Consider the following 19,727-nt stretch of genomic DNA (forward strand, 5'->3'; position numbering starts at 1 on the left):
GAGTGCAAGAATGATATCATGGCTGTTTGACTGCACAAGCTGAGGCCCCGCTGACTCTTCAGCAGAACTTCCTGGCATAGGAAGTGTTCGGAGCACATTTACTACAGTGCTGACAAATCTGATTTCCTGTGAGCGAGATGGTTTATGTTGATATTTACTTGTTGACCTCTATAGTAGTTTGCTCACATTTCTGAATAATGAATAATATCGAATATCTGGTGTTTTTTGTGTATTTCGTGGTTTGATTCTCTTTTTTCCCCCTCCATTTCTCTCTTGTGCTGTTCTTGGCATCAGATGGTTCCCCTTTTCCTTGTCTTTGCCCCATTCTCTCTCCCTTCTACCTCTCTGCTCCCCCACTCTCCCCCTCCCCTTCACTATTCCCCCCGGAATCTCCTCCTCTGCATTTCTGTTTTACCCCCTCCTGCCCATTTTCCCACTGCTCTGCATCTCCCATGTACCTCCCCTCATCAATTTCTTCAACATCTTGCTTTCTCCGTTTTCTTCTCACCCCCCACTCCATGCCTCTCCCTCCTCACTCTTCTCCCTGCTCCCCTCCCCTCCCCTCCCCTCCCCAGCTCATGTTGGTAAAAATATCTGCAGACAGCAGGAGCAGAGGCACGCCTGACTCTCTCTCTCAGACATCCCACCCATGTGATCTCACAGGCTGCCTCTGCTCTGCTCCACTCTGCTCCAGTCAGCCTCCTGCCTTTCAGCCGGCTGCAGCTAATGAGCCTTTGTGTGGCCAAAGAGAGGAAGAGAGAGAGAGAGGGAGAGAGAGAGGGAGAGAGAGAGAGCAACACAGTGACAGATAGCGAGTTAAAGTGAGAAAGACTGTCGTCTTGCAACAATAAAGCATATGGTACCGACAGTGCAGTCAGAGCTGGAAAATTACTAGTCTCTCTCACACTCCTGCATCCTTTTTTTCTCATGCCCGTGGAGCTCAGGGGTCGCTGCAAGTCAGTGGACTGAAACAAAATGGGAATCTCTTTATTCATCATGTTTCACCTTTTTTGAATAGCCACATTTGTGATTGTGTGGCTGCACTGCTGTGAGAAGAGGTGAAAGGAGTCACACTCTGCCAGTGGATACAGGTCAGTTGTTCCTGTGAGGACCAGGACGCACACAGAAGTGTAATGTGGTCACTGTAGGACTGATGTGTCATGACTTGCTCCAGATGCCATCGGCTTGTTGGCATCACTTGGGATGAGTGTTTTGAGCCTCGCGTTGTCACATCGGCTTACTGTGATCGTGGAAACCTTGTGAATGGTGATGAGGTGGAGGAAATAACTGCATTCGTAATGCATTTGTGCTACAGTGGTGTGAGCACAGTTGATTAAGGATAAGAGTTGGTTTCCACATTTGATGTGTGTGCACATAGAGGCAAACACTGGGAGGGGCTTTCCAAGCTGGCTTTTGTTGCATTATTTTCTCTGGGATTTTCTTCCCTTGTACCATAGAGTATGCTGCCCAGCCATGATTAGTGGTAAGGCAACAGTGAAGACAAAGAAAGAGCTGTTGGAGAAGAGCAACAATCTCTGTTTTTTATTTAGCCAAGATGAAAGAGGTTCACCCTAGATTACCCACACCACTCTGGTTTATGATGTCATGCCCATCCAGTGTCAAGATTTAAACTTGTCATGCTGTCATAACAGAATGCAGATGAACTAATAATGTATTAATACAAGGGCGGAACTGTGTGCCAATACATAAGCAGAATCTAATTAGACGTTAACCTAATTTGCTGTAGCATCAGTGTTTTATTGTGAAGAGTCCTCATATGTAACACTGGAAGCACGGCCATATGGGAAAGCACTAGTTGTGAGAGTACATTAGAATCTCCATGGAAACCACTTTTGGTATTGAAGCCTAGTGCAGCATCAGCTAAGGGCTAAGCATACAAATAGGTTTCCAACAATGGTATCTAATTAGGACCCTCGCTAGGAAATGGCCTAAAATTGCACAGGTCATTTCTGCTGGAAATTTCCTCTCCTGTTTGCCAACAAATGAAATGGATTATTAAATAAATCTGTTTCTTTTTCTTGTTTTGATGTGAGATCAGCAGCTTGTGTTGATCAAAATATTAACTCTCACAAGGCAAGATTATGTAATGCATTTGTTCTTTAGTTAATCTTTGTCATGCTCATTCAGAGGAGAAAGTACATCGATCTTCAGCTTCTTGTCTGCCAGTTCATGCACCGGGTTTACAGAATCTAAAAGACATTTCCCTGTAGTTCAGGATGCTGCCTCTTATTTCTCTTCCAGATCAGTGAGGTTACCCTGACTGACTCCTCTCTCCTTCACTTTCTCCCAGATGGAGGATGCCTCACATTCCTTAGTTGTAGGTAGAGTTGTTGACTCTGGAGCTTCTCCAAATGCTGGCAGTGCCATGTCACTGCGCTGAACAAGCACAGCCTCCTGGGAACAATGACCTGCTTGCTGGCAGCGCTAGTCCTCTCTGGGTTGCACCTCTTTCTCAGGCAGCATGTCTCTCAGGCAGCATTTGCATCTGTAATGACTTGATAGCGGAGCCCAGATGAAACACTGTGGCTGTCTGTGAATGGAACTCCCCCACAAGCTGCTCTGGCAGATAGACAGAGTGGGACTGGGTAAAGATACACGCTGTCTTTACTGAATCCAGGTTCTGAGAGAGAAAGCAGTGAGGGAAAAGCTGCCAGTCATAGCAATCCTTGCTGTGCTACTGCAGCACTGTTGTGTTATTTTGAAATGTGACTTTATGTTCCACCTACTGCTGTTGAAACCCAGAACACGAGGCTGTGCAATTTAATACATTAAAGCACTATATTTTCAGCAATGTCTGATATTATGAGTACTGATCAACATTACAAGTCCTGCACTATTACAACCCATTACAATGATGGCAGGATATTATTCAAAGGGGAAAAAGCAGCAATTGGCATAATATACTGTTGCAGTAGTATTCAAGCCAGTTCCAGTTTAATGGTAATTAGTTTTAGTATATTTGACTGATGAGCTTGTTCTTGTTTATTTGTCTAATTGCATCATCATTCAGGGGGAGTTAATGGACCCTCTCACTTGACACTAAAGTGGTCTGTAGCACTTCTGTTACAACAACCTCTGTGCTGAAGTGTAAAGTGCTAAGCACAAACATTTAACTGGACCTGCAGGCAGATACAAGGATTTATTTTTCAGGAACTGTGCATAACACTGCTGTACTTTGCCGCTGCAGAGCTAGTGCTATGATAGCTGCCACTGAAAGGTCCGTATCCATTGGTCCATTTTTGCCATTATTACACATTTATGGTGCAATGATTTGAGGTTATACAATTCTAAGACCTTTCACAGTTTAGATTTTTATTCCTCTCTGCAGTGACTTTAGCTACTTTCACCTTTTTTTCCCTCTGTGGGAAGCATCTGACCTAACAGAAGCTCATTACAGACGTACAAGGTGTCAGTCGTGATGCTTTCAACAGCAGCTTCACCTGTTCCTCATCTAGCCCCACATATATGTATAATTTCATTAGAATAATTTTGTCACAGCTGGGAAATACACATCACTATGTGTTGGCACAACTACCAAGACACATTTCCATATCCTACACAATAATTATGCATTTGAGAATTTATTGCAATATTTTTAGAATGAGCTTGGTTCTTTTTTTTCCCCATAAGCTGTGTAATAAATTTTAAGCCAGTGGATTGATTTTTTTTTCCTCACCGTTTTTATGCTCTATGGATGTAGCAGCAATTAAATGTAATCACCTAACATTGTGCATAATACATACAGATATATATACTGTACATAATTTCATCCTGACAGGTAGCAGTGCACGACGAGTTTGTCCAGTCTGTCTTTTCCTCCAGCCTCTCAATCAAAGACAGTGAAATGAACTTCCTGTAAGACAGACGTAATATGTAATTAGCAGCTTTCTCCTTCCTTCTCTGCTTCTTTGTGCCAAGGTGATCAATCGCCCAGGGAACACCAGGGAGCCAGGATAGCAGCAGGAGAGATTCTGTGTGTGTGAGTGAAAGTGGTGGTGGAGGTGGGGGTCTGTGCTGGTTGCTAATTGAGTGTGTTTAGGATTATGAAGGCCCTAAACTGGATATTAAATAATGTGTGGCCCTTCTGCTGTCTTTCGGTTTCAGGTGCAGATGCGGCGGGCCATGAGCGGAATACTGAAGAGGAAATTTGAGGAGGTGGAAGCCTCCTCCTCCCCGTGCTCTTCTGTGCGGGAGTCTGATGATGAGGTCTCCTGCAGTGAGAGTGGGGATAGCAGCGACAGTGTCAACCCCTCTGCCTCGGGCCCTTTCACCCGTGAGTGCCTGTGTCTTTTTAAATTCATGCCTTGTGCTCCGTGTGGCAAATGCACGCTATTGACAGTAAGATTAATGTCATCATTTCATCTCAAGGAAAACAAAGCTAAAGCACTGAAAAGGATTTTTAATCAAGATGGGAGTAACACTGAGAGGAAGCCAGATTTTGTAGCTCACAATCATTGCAGGTTGCAGGTCAAAGAAAACAAATCTGCATGTCTGTTGATAAGGGAGTGTAATATGAATTTACAGACGTGGCTGTGCATTAGAGAGGAGAGGAGGCAGAGTGAAGCTAAGAGTGTAGAGCTGTAATAAAGGGGAAGCATGCACAGGCAGCCTTCCTCATTAGGAACAGCATCAGCGTACAAGCCCAGCCAGATGAATGAGGATGCAGTCTCAAGCTGTGTGTGTAATACTGCTTCCACTGTACATGTAGATGCACGATGCTCTTAGTGCAGTGCAGCAAATAAACACAAGCTCACCGTTTTAATGAATTATTTGCCTATGTGAATCGCATAGTTTTGATGAAATTTCCCTGTTTTGAGGGTGGATTCCAATTTAGAGATGCTGCACAGTGAATGAAGGCTAGGCTAGTTGATAATGATTAAGAGTCAGTTTACTGATCAGGTCATTGTTTTTTCTATAAAATGTGGTGAATCACAATTTTTAAAACCTAATTTTCAAATGTCTTGTTTTGTTAAATTAACAGTACAAAACTGAAAAATATTCTGTCGACAATCATTTAGTATAGAGAAAAGCTGCAAATCTTCACATTAAATAAGCTGAAAACATCAAATGCATTTTGTTTGAAAGGCTACTGCCACTGCAGATTATTTTTAAGTCACTCAGCTAATCATTTAATTTAGCTGTAGTTTAGAACAAAACATTTTTGACGGGTGAGATGTACATTTACTAAAATGGAACACATTTGTAAGTATCAGTTTGGTTTCTCTGGATAAGATCAACACTGAGAGTTTTTGAAGCTTGGTTCTACTTTGTGTAATACAAATACCTCAAAAGAGGCCAATTACTGGAAGGTTCCACACTAATTCTTGAACTGATGGTGACTTAAAGAATACAGCCTTAATCAAAGACAAACCAATCACAAAACATGTGTCCTCTCCAGGTTCTAAAAGATACGGGAGTCGTTTCTAACAAGGGACAAAGTGCACCATCATACCTTTAAGGAGATGAGACTGAATATGAATGACATAGATTGTACAGTAGTATTTTAGTAATCCTTGGAGGGATTTTGAAAACATTCAGATGCTTGCTGCAAAAAAAAAAAACTCCCAATAATGTGTTCCTAAAGAGCAAAAGAAAGGACAGCATGTGTGTGTTTGTGAGTATCTGCACAGTTTTCCTCCTTGGTATTTAATTTTTAAAATTTTAAAATTTTGAAGCCAAGTAAACAAAAGGTGTTTTTCCTTTTTTTTTTTTTTTTTTTTTTTGGTTTCCATCACAGGAAATGTCACCACTAAATTAGTGTGTTTTGCTTGTGTGAATGACAAACACAGGACCCCCTCCCTGTGGAGAGGGGGCTTAGAGACACCAGTATGGTGCTGAGTCCCTGGAGGCTGCTCTTTGCCTCTGTGTCAGCTGCAGCTGTTGGTAGCCGGGGCCTCGAGAAGGTCGGCCAGCAGCGACGAGGGAGCTGTGCGCTACGAAGGCTGCGCTCCTGTGAAGTGACGTGTGCATGCAGTGATTCACTGTCTTGGCAGGCAGATGAAACTATTAAGTCCTGAGTGGCTTTACTTTACATCTCTTCCTGTGGTGATGGGGAACGGAGGAAAAAAAACATCTGTAATGTGTTTTTTAGAGCGTCTGAGAAAACCGTCAGGTCAGACTGTGGGAGCCTTTAAAGGGTAAAAGAAAGCTTGTGTGAAAAATACTTGTTAGATATGTGTTTTTTTTCATATACACATACTCTGATTACATAGGCCTTAACATCTGTTAATTGTTTTGACACCTAAAACAAGCTGTTTTCCATTTCTTTGTAGATAATGAAAGTCAGCTCGGCTCAGTAGCCGCAGTCCGACAGCTCTACATTTCTAATGAAATGCATTGTCCCTCTTGCATGGGGTGGAGAGCTGTTGGAACCAGATGGTTTCTATTTGTCCTGTCTGTCTGATAGGGAGGGGGGTGGTGGGGTGAACACTGGGAACACTGCTTCTGTGAACCAGCACTCTTCATCTCAGTGCTAGGCAGGGGATTATTTATGCTCCAGCGTTGCCCTCCTCTTTGCACCTCTCTTTTGCAGAGCTTTCCATAAAAAGACACGCCGAGGACTCGCACACCAAGCGGAAGCGCAGAGATGTGACGAAAACCCCACCGAAAAATCTGTGCCTCAAGTTCGACATATGTAGCAGCTTGTTGTAAAGCTGGCAATAAAGAATCCCTCATATTTTAGGCATTTGAGGACAATGCTCTCTAAAAAAGTGTCCCACATTTGCTATAAAATGTCACTTATCTTAACAGGCTTTACATGGCTGTAAGTGTTCTGCGCCGACATAAAAGAACATATAAATGATTTTTAAAAAATCAGCAGGGCTGAAATGCTCATGACACAGTGTGGAGCTTTATTTCTTTCCACACGGGATTAATTAATTGTCATAAAACATTTTACAGGAAAAATGACAAGTGCATACAATGGAACACTTTTTTTTTCATACTTTCTTTTTCCTTTTGCAGCTGACTCAATACTGAAGAGGGAGAAGCGCCTGCGGACGAGGAGGGTGCATTTTGAGAATGTGACAGTGTACTACTTCAGCCGGCGGCAGGGCTTCACCAGCGTGCCCAGCCAGGGAGGCAGCACACTGGGCATGTCCAACAGGCACAGCTGGGTCAGGCAGTACTCCCTGGGTGAGTTCGCCCTGGAGCAGGAGAGGATCCACAGAGACATGCTCAGAGACCACTTGAAGGAGGAGAAACTCACCTCTATTAAACTCAAGGTAAAAGCTTTGTAATCTTTTTCTGAACATAATCATACTTGTAAATGGGTCTGTGCGGCTGATTTGAAAAGCATTATTCAAAAGATGTCACAATCTGGTTTGTAAACAATTCAGTCTGAATGACTACATGTTTAAAGAAAACCAGTTGGTCTTAGGGTTCAGCTCTTTGTTTGCTTATTATTATAAAAGTGCCTGAATGTATTTTTGTCTTCTTTTCAGCTGACTAAGAATGGCACAGTGGAGTCTGAGGAGGCCAACACACTCACAGCCGAGGACATTTCAGATGATGACATTGATCTGGACAACACAGAGGTAGACGAGTACTTCTTCTTGCAGCCTCTCACCACTAAAAAGCGCCGCACTCTGCTGCGCTCCTCTGGGGTAAAGAAGATTGATGTGGAAGAGAAACATGAACTTCGGGCCATTCGCATGTCCAGAGAGGACTGTGGCTGTGACTGCAGAGTTTTCTGTGACCCAGAGACCTGTGCTTGTAGCATCGCAGGGATCAAGTGCCAGGTAAACCCAGTGACACACATCTTCTTACTTGTGAAGAGAAAAACATTTAATCCATCAGGATACAGTACATTACAGGAAGCCCTTGAATGTAATGCTAAAGCATGCCATTATCACCCTACATATGTAAAACAAGCTGCACAGTGAATGCTCTGTTTTCTTTAGGTGGACCGTATGTCATTTCCATGTGGCTGCACTAAAGAAGGTTGCAGCAACTCAACTGGAAGAGTGGAGTTTAACCCCATCCGTGTTCGCACCCATTTTTTGCACACTATAATGAAGCTGGAACTGGAGAAGAGTCGTGAGCAGCAGCAACCATCCCCAACCAACGGTTACCGTAGTGAAACCAACGACCTGGGAGGTGGAAACCCTTTTGCTCAGTCGCAGCACCGGTTGGAGTACTCTCTGTCAGACGCTGTGCCGCAGACGACTACCATGCACCTGCAGGCTGCAGACGAGATGGAGGAGCCACTAGATGACGAAGACGAGGAAGAAGACGAGGAAGACGACGAGGAGGAAGAGGAAAATGAGGAAGATGAGGAGGATGAGGAGGACAGTAGCAGCGTTTGCAGCGGACTGTCTGACTCCAGCACCCAGAGCTTAGCTAACAGCGACTCTGAGGACGAGGAGGGGGATGATGAGGATGAAGAGAAGTCTGAGAATTTCGAGGACGATATGACGACCCCAGCGGTTTCTCATACTGAAGTGGTGCCCTTGTCCTCTGTGCTGTGTTACAGCGATGGCTCTGTGGCACATGACAACCACATAAATGGAAACACTTACTTGATGAACTCCTCCTCGGCTGAGTACTATCAGCTGGGGAGCTCCAGTGCCGTCTCTAATGGCCAACCCAGCCAACCCAGCCAACCCTACGGGGAAGCCTTAGCATTCCAAGATCCAGTTAGCACGACCAACGGCAGCGTGGCCCGGGGACCATTCAACGTGACTGCTGAGCAGTACACAGACTACTCTAGTCAGCCTGAAGAACAGTACACAGCCAATCACCATTTCACTCTGACCAGTAGTGCTCCTGCCACCCCTTTGACCTGCTACACACCTGATCAGAAGAAGAAGGTGTTGTCCAAGGCAGCGTTTGCCGAGCAGCCTGAGAATCAGACACAGTTTCAAAACTACCTGAACAATAACAATCAGGGTTCCTACAGCACTCACAGCTCATGTATGACAGCTGAACAGCCACCACAAGAGTCAAATCTTAATGGACATTCTGATCTGACCTTACTAGCAAACACTACTAAGAACCTCCCTTTACCAGACCATTGCCCTGAGGTCACAGCCATTTAGTGGGCCTCACCTTTCTAAGTGTTCTTTCATTATTACGTCTTTACTTGAGCTTGACCAAGTGGTATTCTAAGAGGACATGATCATGGCCTTTTTGCATTATCTGACCTTAAATTTCAAAGCAATTTACAGCAACGTACTAGATCTTCATCTGTAACTATAAAGCCATAGGTTCATAATGGAAATGGTTTTGAGGGATTCTTCAGCCTTGAAGGTTTCTCCACTACAGCGTGCGCTTAAGCTGCAAATTTGAACAGATCAAAAACATCACAACGTAATTCACGTCATGCTGTGCAATGTATCCTGTAATTTCAGATGTAAAGTTCTAGTTTTAAGCAGATATTGTACTGTAGATGGAACTTTTCTATGTCTACTGTATGTGTCAAATGTGCAAAAGAAGGTTTATCGTCAGTTTATTTATTGTTTCTGAATTATGTGTATACTTATATATTGTAAATGTTTTGATAACAATACGCATGCTGTTTTGGGAATCTCAGTGACATTTCGGGGGAAAAAAATGCCATTGTTTTATATTTAAAAAATGTGTTGTAGGCCCTATACATAATGTACATTTCTCTTCTTTTTGTCACAATTATATGCTTTTCTATGATTTTGAAAAGCATGAAAAAGCCTGAACTCTTATTTGTATGTTTGGAATACAGTCAAAATCAATTCACAGCCTTTTGCACTTATGTGTAGGGGTCCAGTGGCATGCAGTTGGTTTTAAATGACAAATACTTGTCCCACTCACCCCCCACCTGCTCATTACTACAGTAACACAATTAACACACGTCGCTACAAAAGAAAGTCTATTCTTTGAAGCATTTCTTTGACACAGGGATACTAATAGAATAAGATTTTGACATATCTGTGACAAGTATGAGAAGCTCTATGATTGATCATAGACAAAATGACACCAGATTTATCATGAAATCAGCAGAAATAGCCCAATTTGAACAGTGACCAGTCCTGATGACAGAATAATGTAACAGTACTGGTTAGAGGATTACTGAATGCAGTGTAAGCAACATTTCACTATCTAACAACTATGATGTTTATTTATGTGGATCCCATAGAGATATTGATTTCTTCTAATGAAGTGCAATAGATTGATGGTTTTTAACATTCTTTCTCTTCTAGAGAAAATCCTCAATAAAGTGGACTAAGATAGCCTTTTATTGATGGTCACAGCACTTAATATTTGTATTTAAAGCACCATTGGAATCATTTAAAATATGCCACAGTTGTAGTAATTGTATATGAGGTAAGCAAATGTTCAATGATGACAATCAAAGCTTATTTTCAAACAAGTTTCAACTTATGAGTAGTAAAAAGCCAGACGGTATGACTCCCGAGTCCTGTGAGCCATTTAAAAAATCACTGAACAGCCAGATATGACAACTGTTTACCAAAAATTTGTAAATAACATTTTGACACATATTTATAAAATTACTGACAAAATGGAAATTGAAGTGACTGCTCAACAAATGGGGGACTGCAATAATTTAGTGAACAGTAACGCTGTACTGTTGAAGTTCTTTACCTTGAGCTCTTTGCTCCTGCATGAATACAGATATTTGCCCCTTTTCCAAGCTTGCAAATATCTACAACTTTAAAGCCAGAAGGTTTAGTACCAGAGCTTTGGTGGTTCTGTGTCACTGCTGAGTAGCTGAGACCTCTCATGCCGCTGTTGTTGGACATAGAAGTGTACAGACTGCTTTCAGGCAATCAGTGGCATCAACATAGCCTATAGTACAGATTAAATGTGCCAAAGCATTCAGTGTGAGAAGGCTAGATACAGTGACACTGCATCCAGTTAGGAATCCTGTGTTTCATTTTTATTTTCCAGTATTTATTATGAATGATATATTGAAATGTGTATTTATTGTGGTTTACTAAAAGTCTGTATTGAGTAAATTGCTTCACTATCTTAAAACTGTCTTTTGTTTCATGCTGGTTGTGAGTTGTAAAGCTTCATGTGCCTGATTTATTTAATTCTATTTCATATTCTGTGAAATGCATACGTTTTGCACAAAATGGTTGAGATTTTTTCAATGTGTTTGGTTTTGGACTGTAGATAGAGCCAACTTCATTTTCAGTAGTTTCATTTTAACATGATTTTGAAATAAATTTTATTAAAATTTCTTTTCTGATCTAAGTCACTCGTTATATGTTCTCATATATATGCACACGTCACAGCATGAAACTGAAAAACCTTTGTGAGTTTAAGTCGACAATGTAAAGCTTGGTAATGTCTGAGTGCAAAGCGCCCTCTGCAGACCACTGGGAAAATGACAAAGTAGCTCTCAGTACTACCCAGCTGGTTTTATTGAGCTACAAATAACATCTTTACACCAAGGTGTTCTGACAACACAAAAGTTTCCAATTGAGGAAAACAAACACATTCGACCTGTTCCTCACCCCAGTCACAAACACAAAGTAATTTACAATATTCCACAGCCATCTAAACACTAGTGCCTGCACCAGAAATTCATTTGTGGACTCCTGCTTCAATGTAGAGGGAGAGTCTCAGGCATTTGATAAGCAAGTGGAGTTCAATGGGTGCAATCATTTAAATACAAAAGTTCCCTTTTAAGGATGCCAAAGCCTAGACTTTTAAATAATACGGGAAAAAACACTGCGGCAAAAGACATTTTAAGAATGATTAATCTTAGGATGCTTTACTACATGTTTTTAATAAAGGGTCAACTGTGTTGCACTAACTGTACATAATCCAGGTTTAACACCCAGCTCGCTCTCCCTCAAGTGATAATACAGACTGGTATTCCTTTCTTAATGTCTTTTTATATTGCAAAGTCTGGAGTCCCTTTTGATCACAGCATTGGAGAAGCCAAAGTTCTGTATCAACAGAAATTTTCAACAACCTCAGCACACCATCACCCAACCATGCACTTTCCCATCCAGAGAGAAATTAAACTACATCCAAAGGCACTGGACGGTACCAAACAAGAGGTTTTCGCAGTCTAGGAATTACATGTTTAATGGACAATGCAAATCATTCTAGCGTGTTTAAGGTTTTTACCGTCTGTCTCTTTGGTGCGTAACATTTGGGATTTTTGTGTTTCCAGCTTGAATCCTTGTTTAGACTGTACATGATTAACTTTCCTCTTTTGTTTCACATTCATATACATATATATCTCACTGGAAAACATCAGTGTTGGTTTAAAATACCCAATACTACATGTTTTGGTTGTGAAGACTCGGAGTAGTGAAAACATCTCAAAGGTGGCACTTGTCAACATAGTGCATCTTCATTGTTCCAAGAATCTCATGCTTCCTTCCAGTAATGGCACACTGTGGTTTTCTTCCAAAGTTCATACTTTCCAGCAGCAGCAGGAGTTCAGTTCTTCTATGTATAAAAATAAATTAAGACTCAGTACGATCATGAATCTAAAAAAACCCTGCATGTTAACTGCATACAGTATAGTGTACACCTGTCCTAGTATGGCCTTGCATACAGAGTAGTTATTTGTAAAGTGGTATTTTGCACACTCAGACGAAGGACCACTGCTGGTATCTGTCTGAGGGGTTGCAGCGAGACAGAGAAGGATCCTTGTGACGGGCACTCAGGCACATATTCAATCCTGGGATGTAGAATAACTGGTTCTATAGGGAAAGAACATGCAACTATTACTTTCCTAAAAAAAAAAAAAACAAAAGACCAAGCAGGCCTCTGATATCACTACTTAGTATGCAGGAAATGCAAACGACCAAACTCACATCCTTCAGTTCCCATTTTTGCTCTGCTCCGACGGCTGTTTTTCTGCCCTTATACTGGCATTCCTCCAGCTTTACAGCCCCCTCGCCCCCATGCAAACACAGCTCCTTCTCAATGTTGTGTCTGATCTCATGATGTGTGGAGTACTCAAAATACTATAGTGCAGGACACATAAAACTCATGCGGTTAAAGCCTTTTTGTCTTGAGTAAAAAAGTGACAGAAGTTACATTTTCTTACTGACCTGGTTTCCTCCTTGACCATGACATGGGTACATGATCAGCTGTTTCCCACCCTCATTGTTCTCTCCTGCATCGAGACATGAGTCCTTGCCCACATTTTTCACCTACAGAAGAAGTGAAGGGGAGAGCAGAGAGAGGAAACAAAATGAAAAACTAACATCCAGTGCAAGCTGTTCAAACAACTTTAGCCTCTGGAGTGCTTTCAGTGGTGTTAAATTGGAACTGCTCTGTACCCTCTGGAGATCCTAAGTGGAAACCCATAGTGGCTAGACAGAGCTGTGAGGTTTGGAAAGAGCGAGACGGAGAGCTGGTGGAGGGGCGTGTGATCTTACTGCGCCAAAGCGGAGTGGGTTGAGATCAGGCATGAAGACTTCTGGATACACGTTCTTCAAAAACCAAGAGAAGCTCTTGCACTGCAGCTGTGAGCGGAGTTCCAAGCGTTTGGAGATGTCTCCATAAGTCCTCTGATAGAAAAATGAAAGGCAGGAAAACAAAACAGGTTCTTTACATTGTTTCTCAAAGCACATGGCAGGTACGTTGAATTGTACTAATTTACAGCCCGTCTTGTCTTCCTGTTTGCTTCTCTTTGCATTTATCGTTGCTCTGACATGTGTGACAAAAACAATGCTTGGGATACAATCAGTCCATTTAAAAAAATTTTTAAAAAAGACTGCAGATTAATAAGACCAGCATTCCCAGATCAAGCTCACTATTTTTTTGTCAACTAATATCCTTTGCCATTCACACTGAAACATAAGAATTATCTAGAGCTCAAAAGAAATAAGAATCACACGCAAAGAAAAACTTAAAAACAAGACTTTCAGCAGTAAAATGTGTTGCTAAGCAGTGTTTTTGTCCAACATTTTACAGTGCTAGCATGCTGATATTTATCTTGTTCAATAGTTTATCAAATTCCAATGTTAACTTTTTCCATTAGCACTAATGAGGAAGTACTACACAGCTGAAGCTAATAGGAAAGTCATTGGTTTCACAGATAAAAGATTATGAGCCAAAGTCTTAGCAATGATGAAATGAAGGCATAATTCATCCTGAAAGTGAGATGATCTGTACTGAACTACAGGCCAAACCATCCAATAGTTCATCACCAAAGTGGTGGATTGACCGATAATATGAACCACAGAGACACTCTGATCTGTCATGCAGTTACAAAAAACAACAACCCACAATTCCATTGATGAGGAACAAAATCCAAAGATAACCTCAAAGAAAGCAATATTATTGCGTTTTAGATCATTTTATTCTCATATTGCTTTAATTATCATCATCGCTTTACATTTCTGAAGCGAGTGACTGTGCTCCAATGCTCTAATGACTCATTTTTTAAATTAACTACAGACAAGTATTTAATCACTGTTCCTTTTAAACGGAAGTGTAACGGCACATTTAAAAGGATTTGCAGGCACCTCATGCTCTTAAATAATGAGTACTCACTATAATGACGAGAATGCTGCTCACACTACTGAGCACTGACAGCTACTACAGTGGATTCCATGAGGCTCTTGATGACTGCTTGTCTGTCTGAAGGCAGCGGGAGAGGGCTAGCCCACTCTGTGAGGTATAGCCGTGAGGGAAATGTTTATGGCCCCTATGGGACCACATGTTGAGAAACGCTGGGAGAAACCGTGCCATTTACCAGAGCAGACTTCCTCGAGGCCCCTTTTTCGCTGTCAGTTAACAGCTCTCATCCACTAACAGCTGATCTAATTCTCCACATTTCGAAGACTGTGCTTGAAATCTACAGGGTTCACGGATTGAGAATTACAAAAGGTCAAAGGCCCTGGTTCTCCGGCTGAGTGTAACTCTATGCCTTCCCCCGCAGAGGATGTTAAGTAAGTCATAATCACACTTAATGCTTGTTGTATGCAATTCATGGACAAGAGTTGGATTTGTTCTAACTTGTCTAAAGGGAGGAATAATGAGTGGCTTAAAAAACACTTACTAGCAGCCACGAGAAGCCAAAGTGAAAAATAATGAGGCTGAGCAATTTGTTGCTCTTTGAAAAATCAGCGAGTTCAACATTTGAAAGAATCACAGGATGGAAATGCAGAATTTCAGAGGTACATTCAAGTCGGAAGCAGCACCTACGTCTTTTGCAATCTGTGCAGCTTCCTGGTTGCGCCGGTAGAAGATCTCCTTGTAGTCGTCCATCCAGACCTCGGCCAGCCGCACCTCGTTGCGAGCGATCACTTGCGTACCCTTGGGAAAGGTGTGGGGGCTTTTGTTGCGGAAAACATGACCAACGACAGAGCAAGGGATGATCTCCAGCTGTCCGCCACACTGCCACACCTGCAGGTCGATGGTAAAGCAGCAGAAACAGACGCATAATGATACACAGTTAAACACAGCTATGCAGCAGCCTAAATACTGGAGCTATTCAAAGGGTGAAAGGTTCGGTAATAAATAAAAAGGCAGTCTTACCCTAAATGACATTTCAATATTCTCACCACCCCAGATTTCCATTTGTTCATCATAGCTTCCAATATGGTAAAAATATTCTTTTGAGATGGAGAAGAGCCCACCAGCAAATGTGGGAGTCCTGTGGATAAATTTGGTAAAAGGATTTTAAAGACCTACACAAACAAACAAGGTTCACGTGTTCTATATTCATGCACGATTTTCGCTTACTTGATAGGATAGGTTTCATCCTTCCTCCTTTTCTTTTCATGATGTGGTAGGTTCTCCCAGCCAAAAGACAGACCCCAGTCAAAGTTGCCCCGATTGTGGTTCTGGCCATATGGGTTCGGTTTCATAAACTCAAAAGTATTGAGATCAATCGTGGTTATATCAGGGCTCACTACTGCAGTGTAGTTCTCAGCTATCCTTGCCAGCAGAGGCTCCAGCCATCCGTTAAAGCATTCACCTGGTAATAGACACAGGACACTGCATCACAACTCCTCCCATAACAACAAACTGTTCATTGTAAAATGTATGCCCATGGCAGTCATGACTTAATTTTCAAGAAGAGCAGACATCGTTTTCCAAAGCTGCCTGCGTGTAATTAAAGGCGTGAAAACTAGTTTTAATGTGTGAATGGCATCAGTGGTATGTACTAACAGTGAGCATCCAGAAAGGTGAGAGTGTCACCGGTGGCCACGGAGGCACCCAGCAGCCGAGCAGTAATGAGGCCTTTCCTCTCACGCTGGCGGACGACTTGCACAATGCTCAGCTGCTTCAAATACGCATCCAATGCATCCTTCAACGCATCTGAAAGTACAGGATATCCATTAGACACAGACTCAGAGTTAGAAAGATAAGAAAAATTTGATGAATGTACAAACATTCTAAAAACAGCTTTGTAAAAACTTGTGCTAAACAGAAAATCATCACAACTTTAGCCGATAAAACAGGATTCAAACAAACAATGAAAAACACAAAGCAAAGCTGTTCTCCTTCCATCTTCAACAAGGCTGTATCTCAGGAGATCTGTTGTCCATTTCTGTGGTCTGCTCTCAATAAATAACTGTTTGTGTCAGATGGACTTGATTCCCTGAAACCTCTGTCCTCTCCAGCAATTTGTTTCCTTCCAACATCTGACCTATTTACAAGAGTTACCTCTGACTCATTTTGTAAGCACAACAACCTCCAATTCCTCTTAGGAAAGTATTCACTAGCAGCCCCTTTGCTTCCTGTTGTAACCCACTTCATGGGCCACAGTAGGAGCTAGGAGCTCCTCTCTGCATAGCACACAAAGAGGTGCTCACCCAACACGTTGCATGAAATCAAACCCAAAAGTGAGCAGCACCATCCTGAAGGGACCCCATTGAGTTCTTACCGTCCGTGCTGGCATCGTCCACCAGGATGATCTGCTTGAGGAGAATGGCAGGGGAGGTGTGGAGAACGCTGTATACTGTCCTCAGCAGAGTGCTCCAGGCCTCATTGTGGAACACAATTATCACACTGGTGGTCGGCAAGGGGGGGCATCGCTTGAAGGTTTGCTCAATACATCTGCAAGGAGAAGGAAAAAGAGCACAAAGATCTGACTATCCTGTACAGTTCCCGAGTGCCAGAATAGTCTAGTTATTACATCTACAGGCTCTCCCCAGTGGGGAATCCATTTCAGCTGTGACACTGCATGTGTGGCAGCCTTTGAAATACCTGCCACACAAGAGTGGAAGAGACTTTGAAAGTCACCAGTACATGGACAGGTATTATGTCTGTGCTTTGTTCTGAGCACATACTGACATGTACAGAGTCTTCCATGTTCTTGGATGTTCTGTAATTAGCCAAATAAAGCTGTACTTGTTCCTGAATGTGGCCACTAGCAGAGAAGTCTTAGAACAATCGTCTCTGTGGTTTCTGCCTGACATTTTTACCTTCTGCAAATAGCAAATATGAGGAATTTGTTTGGGTTGCATTACCCTATCTACATTAGAATAATCTACGTGGCTATATTTTAGTGTTTTCGACCAATGCATTCATTCAAGTAAGAGTAATGGGAAATGTAGGTGCCTGCTTATAGCACAAAAGCTGTGTTTACTTCCACTAGGTGGTGCAGCGGAATGCTCTTCTTTAAAAATCAATTGTAATTATTTGTAAAACAATTTGAACGCTTTGCATTGCAACTATGCCCATTAACACAATGATCTCCTTATTCTTTCTTTCAGACTCTGAATGGACAATGTAGTCATTCTGTTGCACAGGTTAATCAAAACCATAAAGACTGTACAGGCTGACATACTCTGGCGGTCTTGTGTCTGCACCCAGATCTCTGCTCAGAGAGATGCGGTCGCTTGCATACAGGTTAAAGCAGTGTTTCTGTTCTCCCCTCTTTTTCTCCTTCTGCTCTCTGGGGCTCAGTGAGTCTGTGTGGAAAGGTTTCCCAGCAGCTCCAGGAGCCAGAGGGTCCTGGGGAGGCCGTTCCAGAGCCGGCCTGAGCTCAGCAGCGGTGTAGCGTCCCGGCAGACAGGACACGGTGTCTGCTTTGTCCTGCTGCCGTACAGGGGCTATGATCTGCATCTTTGGCATTGCATCCTTGAAGTTATTGACAGCTCCCATCACCATGCCCAGCATGGCATCCCGCTTCACTGCCATCTCCTTCAGCCAGGGGTCCTCCTCTTGGCCTTGGCCCCCTGCTTCCCATTGTATGAAGAACACAAATGTGACAAAGACTAGGGCCACTATGGCCAGTTTAAGCGGGTGCAATCGCCTTCGGAGCACTCTGCGAATAGTTGTCATCCTTCTTGAATGGAGAGCAGGCTGGCTTTGGACTGAAATTCAGCTGTAATAAATCAACATATCCACATGTTTAATATTGATTACATTCATGTGATTGTAATTTATGACAGTATCAGAAAAAAAATACAGGCAACCTAATGCCACACTGCTTGCCATGTTACATTAACATCATGTACTTTGAACACATTTTTATCTTTTGGTGTTTGAAGCATAGAAAGCTTGGAACATATGTATCAGTACTGAATGTGTGTAGCAGCTACCAGTGAAGCCTAAAGCGCTTCGCTGCTATCTGCAAATCACAGAATTAAAATCGGCTGGTGAAATCAGCAAACAGCCTCGTCTCCGGATTCCTTCAGAGAAAACACCACGTACCATGAGCCGCTGAACTACAGGTTCAGGTCGACGAAGTCCCTCAAACTGCTGTCGAAATATCCAAAGAATGGCATCCTGCTTTAACTGGAGCTCATCTGTTCGCTGCTTGGACTCCAAAGTAACTTTGCGTGGAGGCAGAAAACAAAAAAAGAAAAAAAGAAAAAGATTCGGAGCTCGCTAAACTTCCGTCTCGTTGGATCCAGGTGTGCTCCACTCAGGTAGAGGGTGGTGACGCACGGGTGCGCTTGCGCAAAGAGGACTCCTGCGTGTCAAAGTAACACATCCACAATCAAAATCCATACCTGGAGTACACATGAGACGATTCCAACAAAAATATACTATTCCAAACTCCCAACATGTGTGGTTTAACCTCTCGATAAATGCGCAAAGGCGCTGAGCGGTGACTCCGTGGAGGAATATTGGATTCTGTTCTACACGGAGCTGCTCGCATTCAGTAACGGTGTCATTAACAGGATTTGTTCAACTGGTCATTCACTGGGACAGTTGCTGGGTTACAAATAACGGAGGAACGCGATCTGCCCCACCGCATCCAATCAGTCCTCTGAGAAGTGCCACATCTTGCACACAGAGCGAACGAAGGGAGAAACTGAAAACGCACCAACTTAAAATAGGTAAAAAGTTACGCGTCCTTTCAGCGTGGATGCGAATGTTCAGTCTGCGCTTTCTGCTGCGTAAAAGTTGTAAAATCCACACTCACCGCTGCGCTCTACAGCTCGTCTAAGCCTTGAAATTTCACAGATTTCCCCACAGCGGATGGCGCTCAGAAAGAGTTGGATGCTTGGAGGAGTAGAAGACGCGGATCCACCCGCCGGGAGTCTGCTCTGGTGCCCAGTTTGAAGTCTTTCTGCATTTGACTCGCACAGTGACTCCATCTGTAGTGACTGTGTTCCCCGCCGCTTCCTATCCACGGCAGGCGTCCACTTTATTATGTCCATTAAAATGCTTCGCCCACTGTGTGTCCAACGCTCTACTCCAGTCACGCTTGTGGCTGTCTGTCTGTGTGTCTGTGCAAATTGCGTGTCCATCCTTAGTCAGGAGGCTACACGTGTTTATTGACACATTCATTAAATCTCACGAGAAGGAAAATAAATCAAGCACAGAAC

The 19,727-nt window shown here is 42.8% G+C and overlaps 2 protein-coding genes across 5 annotated transcripts in view; one reads left to right on the top strand and one right to left on the bottom strand.

Moving 5' to 3' along the window:
• csrnp3 (cysteine-serine-rich nuclear protein 3) overlaps positions 1–11,201 on the top strand; it is a 33,082-nt gene extending 21,881 nt beyond the window's left edge. For 2 of the 3 annotated variants that reach the window (XM_055015235.1, XM_023284909.3), the window contains 4 exons: positions 4,126–4,294; positions 6,985–7,244; positions 7,464–7,760; positions 7,923–11,201. In XM_055015235.1, coding sequence (XP_054871210.1) covers positions 4,132–4,294; positions 6,985–7,244; positions 7,464–7,760; positions 7,923–9,059 — 1,857 coding nt within the window. In that variant the 5' untranslated portion in view covers positions 4,126–4,131 and the 3' untranslated portion in view covers positions 9,060–11,201. Of the gene's footprint in view, positions 1–951; positions 1,092–4,125; positions 4,295–6,984; positions 7,245–7,463; positions 7,761–7,922 lie in introns of those variants that run through there. The other variant, XM_023284910.3, reaches the window with a different exon arrangement.
• galnt3 (UDP-N-acetyl-alpha-D-galactosamine:polypeptide N-acetylgalactosaminyltransferase 3 (GalNAc-T3)) lies at positions 1,087–19,515 on the bottom strand. 2 transcript variants are annotated; one of them, XM_023284905.3, is made up of 12 exons: positions 19,322–19,508; positions 18,604–18,865; positions 17,735–18,274; positions 16,829–17,001; positions 16,111–16,260; positions 15,682–15,916; positions 15,475–15,592; positions 15,142–15,342; positions 13,368–13,499; positions 13,038–13,139; positions 12,798–12,950; positions 11,367–12,683 (listed from the first exon to the last, which is right to left on the bottom strand). In XM_023284905.3, exons 3-12 carry the CDS (start codon positions 18,229–18,231, stop codon positions 12,570–12,572), a joined length of 1,875 nt encoding a protein of 624 aa, XP_023140673.2. In that variant the 5' UTR covers positions 18,232–18,274; positions 18,604–18,865; positions 19,322–19,508; the 3' UTR covers positions 11,367–12,569. The 2 variants fall into 2 exon arrangements, with proteins under 2 accessions (XP_054871209.1, XP_023140673.2); XM_055015234.1 differs by lacking the exons at positions 11,367–12,683; positions 12,798–12,950 and adding an exon at positions 1,087–3,874 and having other exon boundaries at positions 18,604–19,515.
• Positions 19,516–19,727: the final 212 nt, after the last annotated feature.

This window comes from Amphiprion ocellaris, chromosome 11 (genome assembly GCF_022539595.1).
Source record: "Amphiprion ocellaris isolate individual 3 ecotype Okinawa chromosome 11, ASM2253959v1, whole genome shotgun sequence".
NCBI lineage: Eukaryota > Metazoa > Chordata > Actinopteri > Pomacentridae > Amphiprion > Amphiprion ocellaris.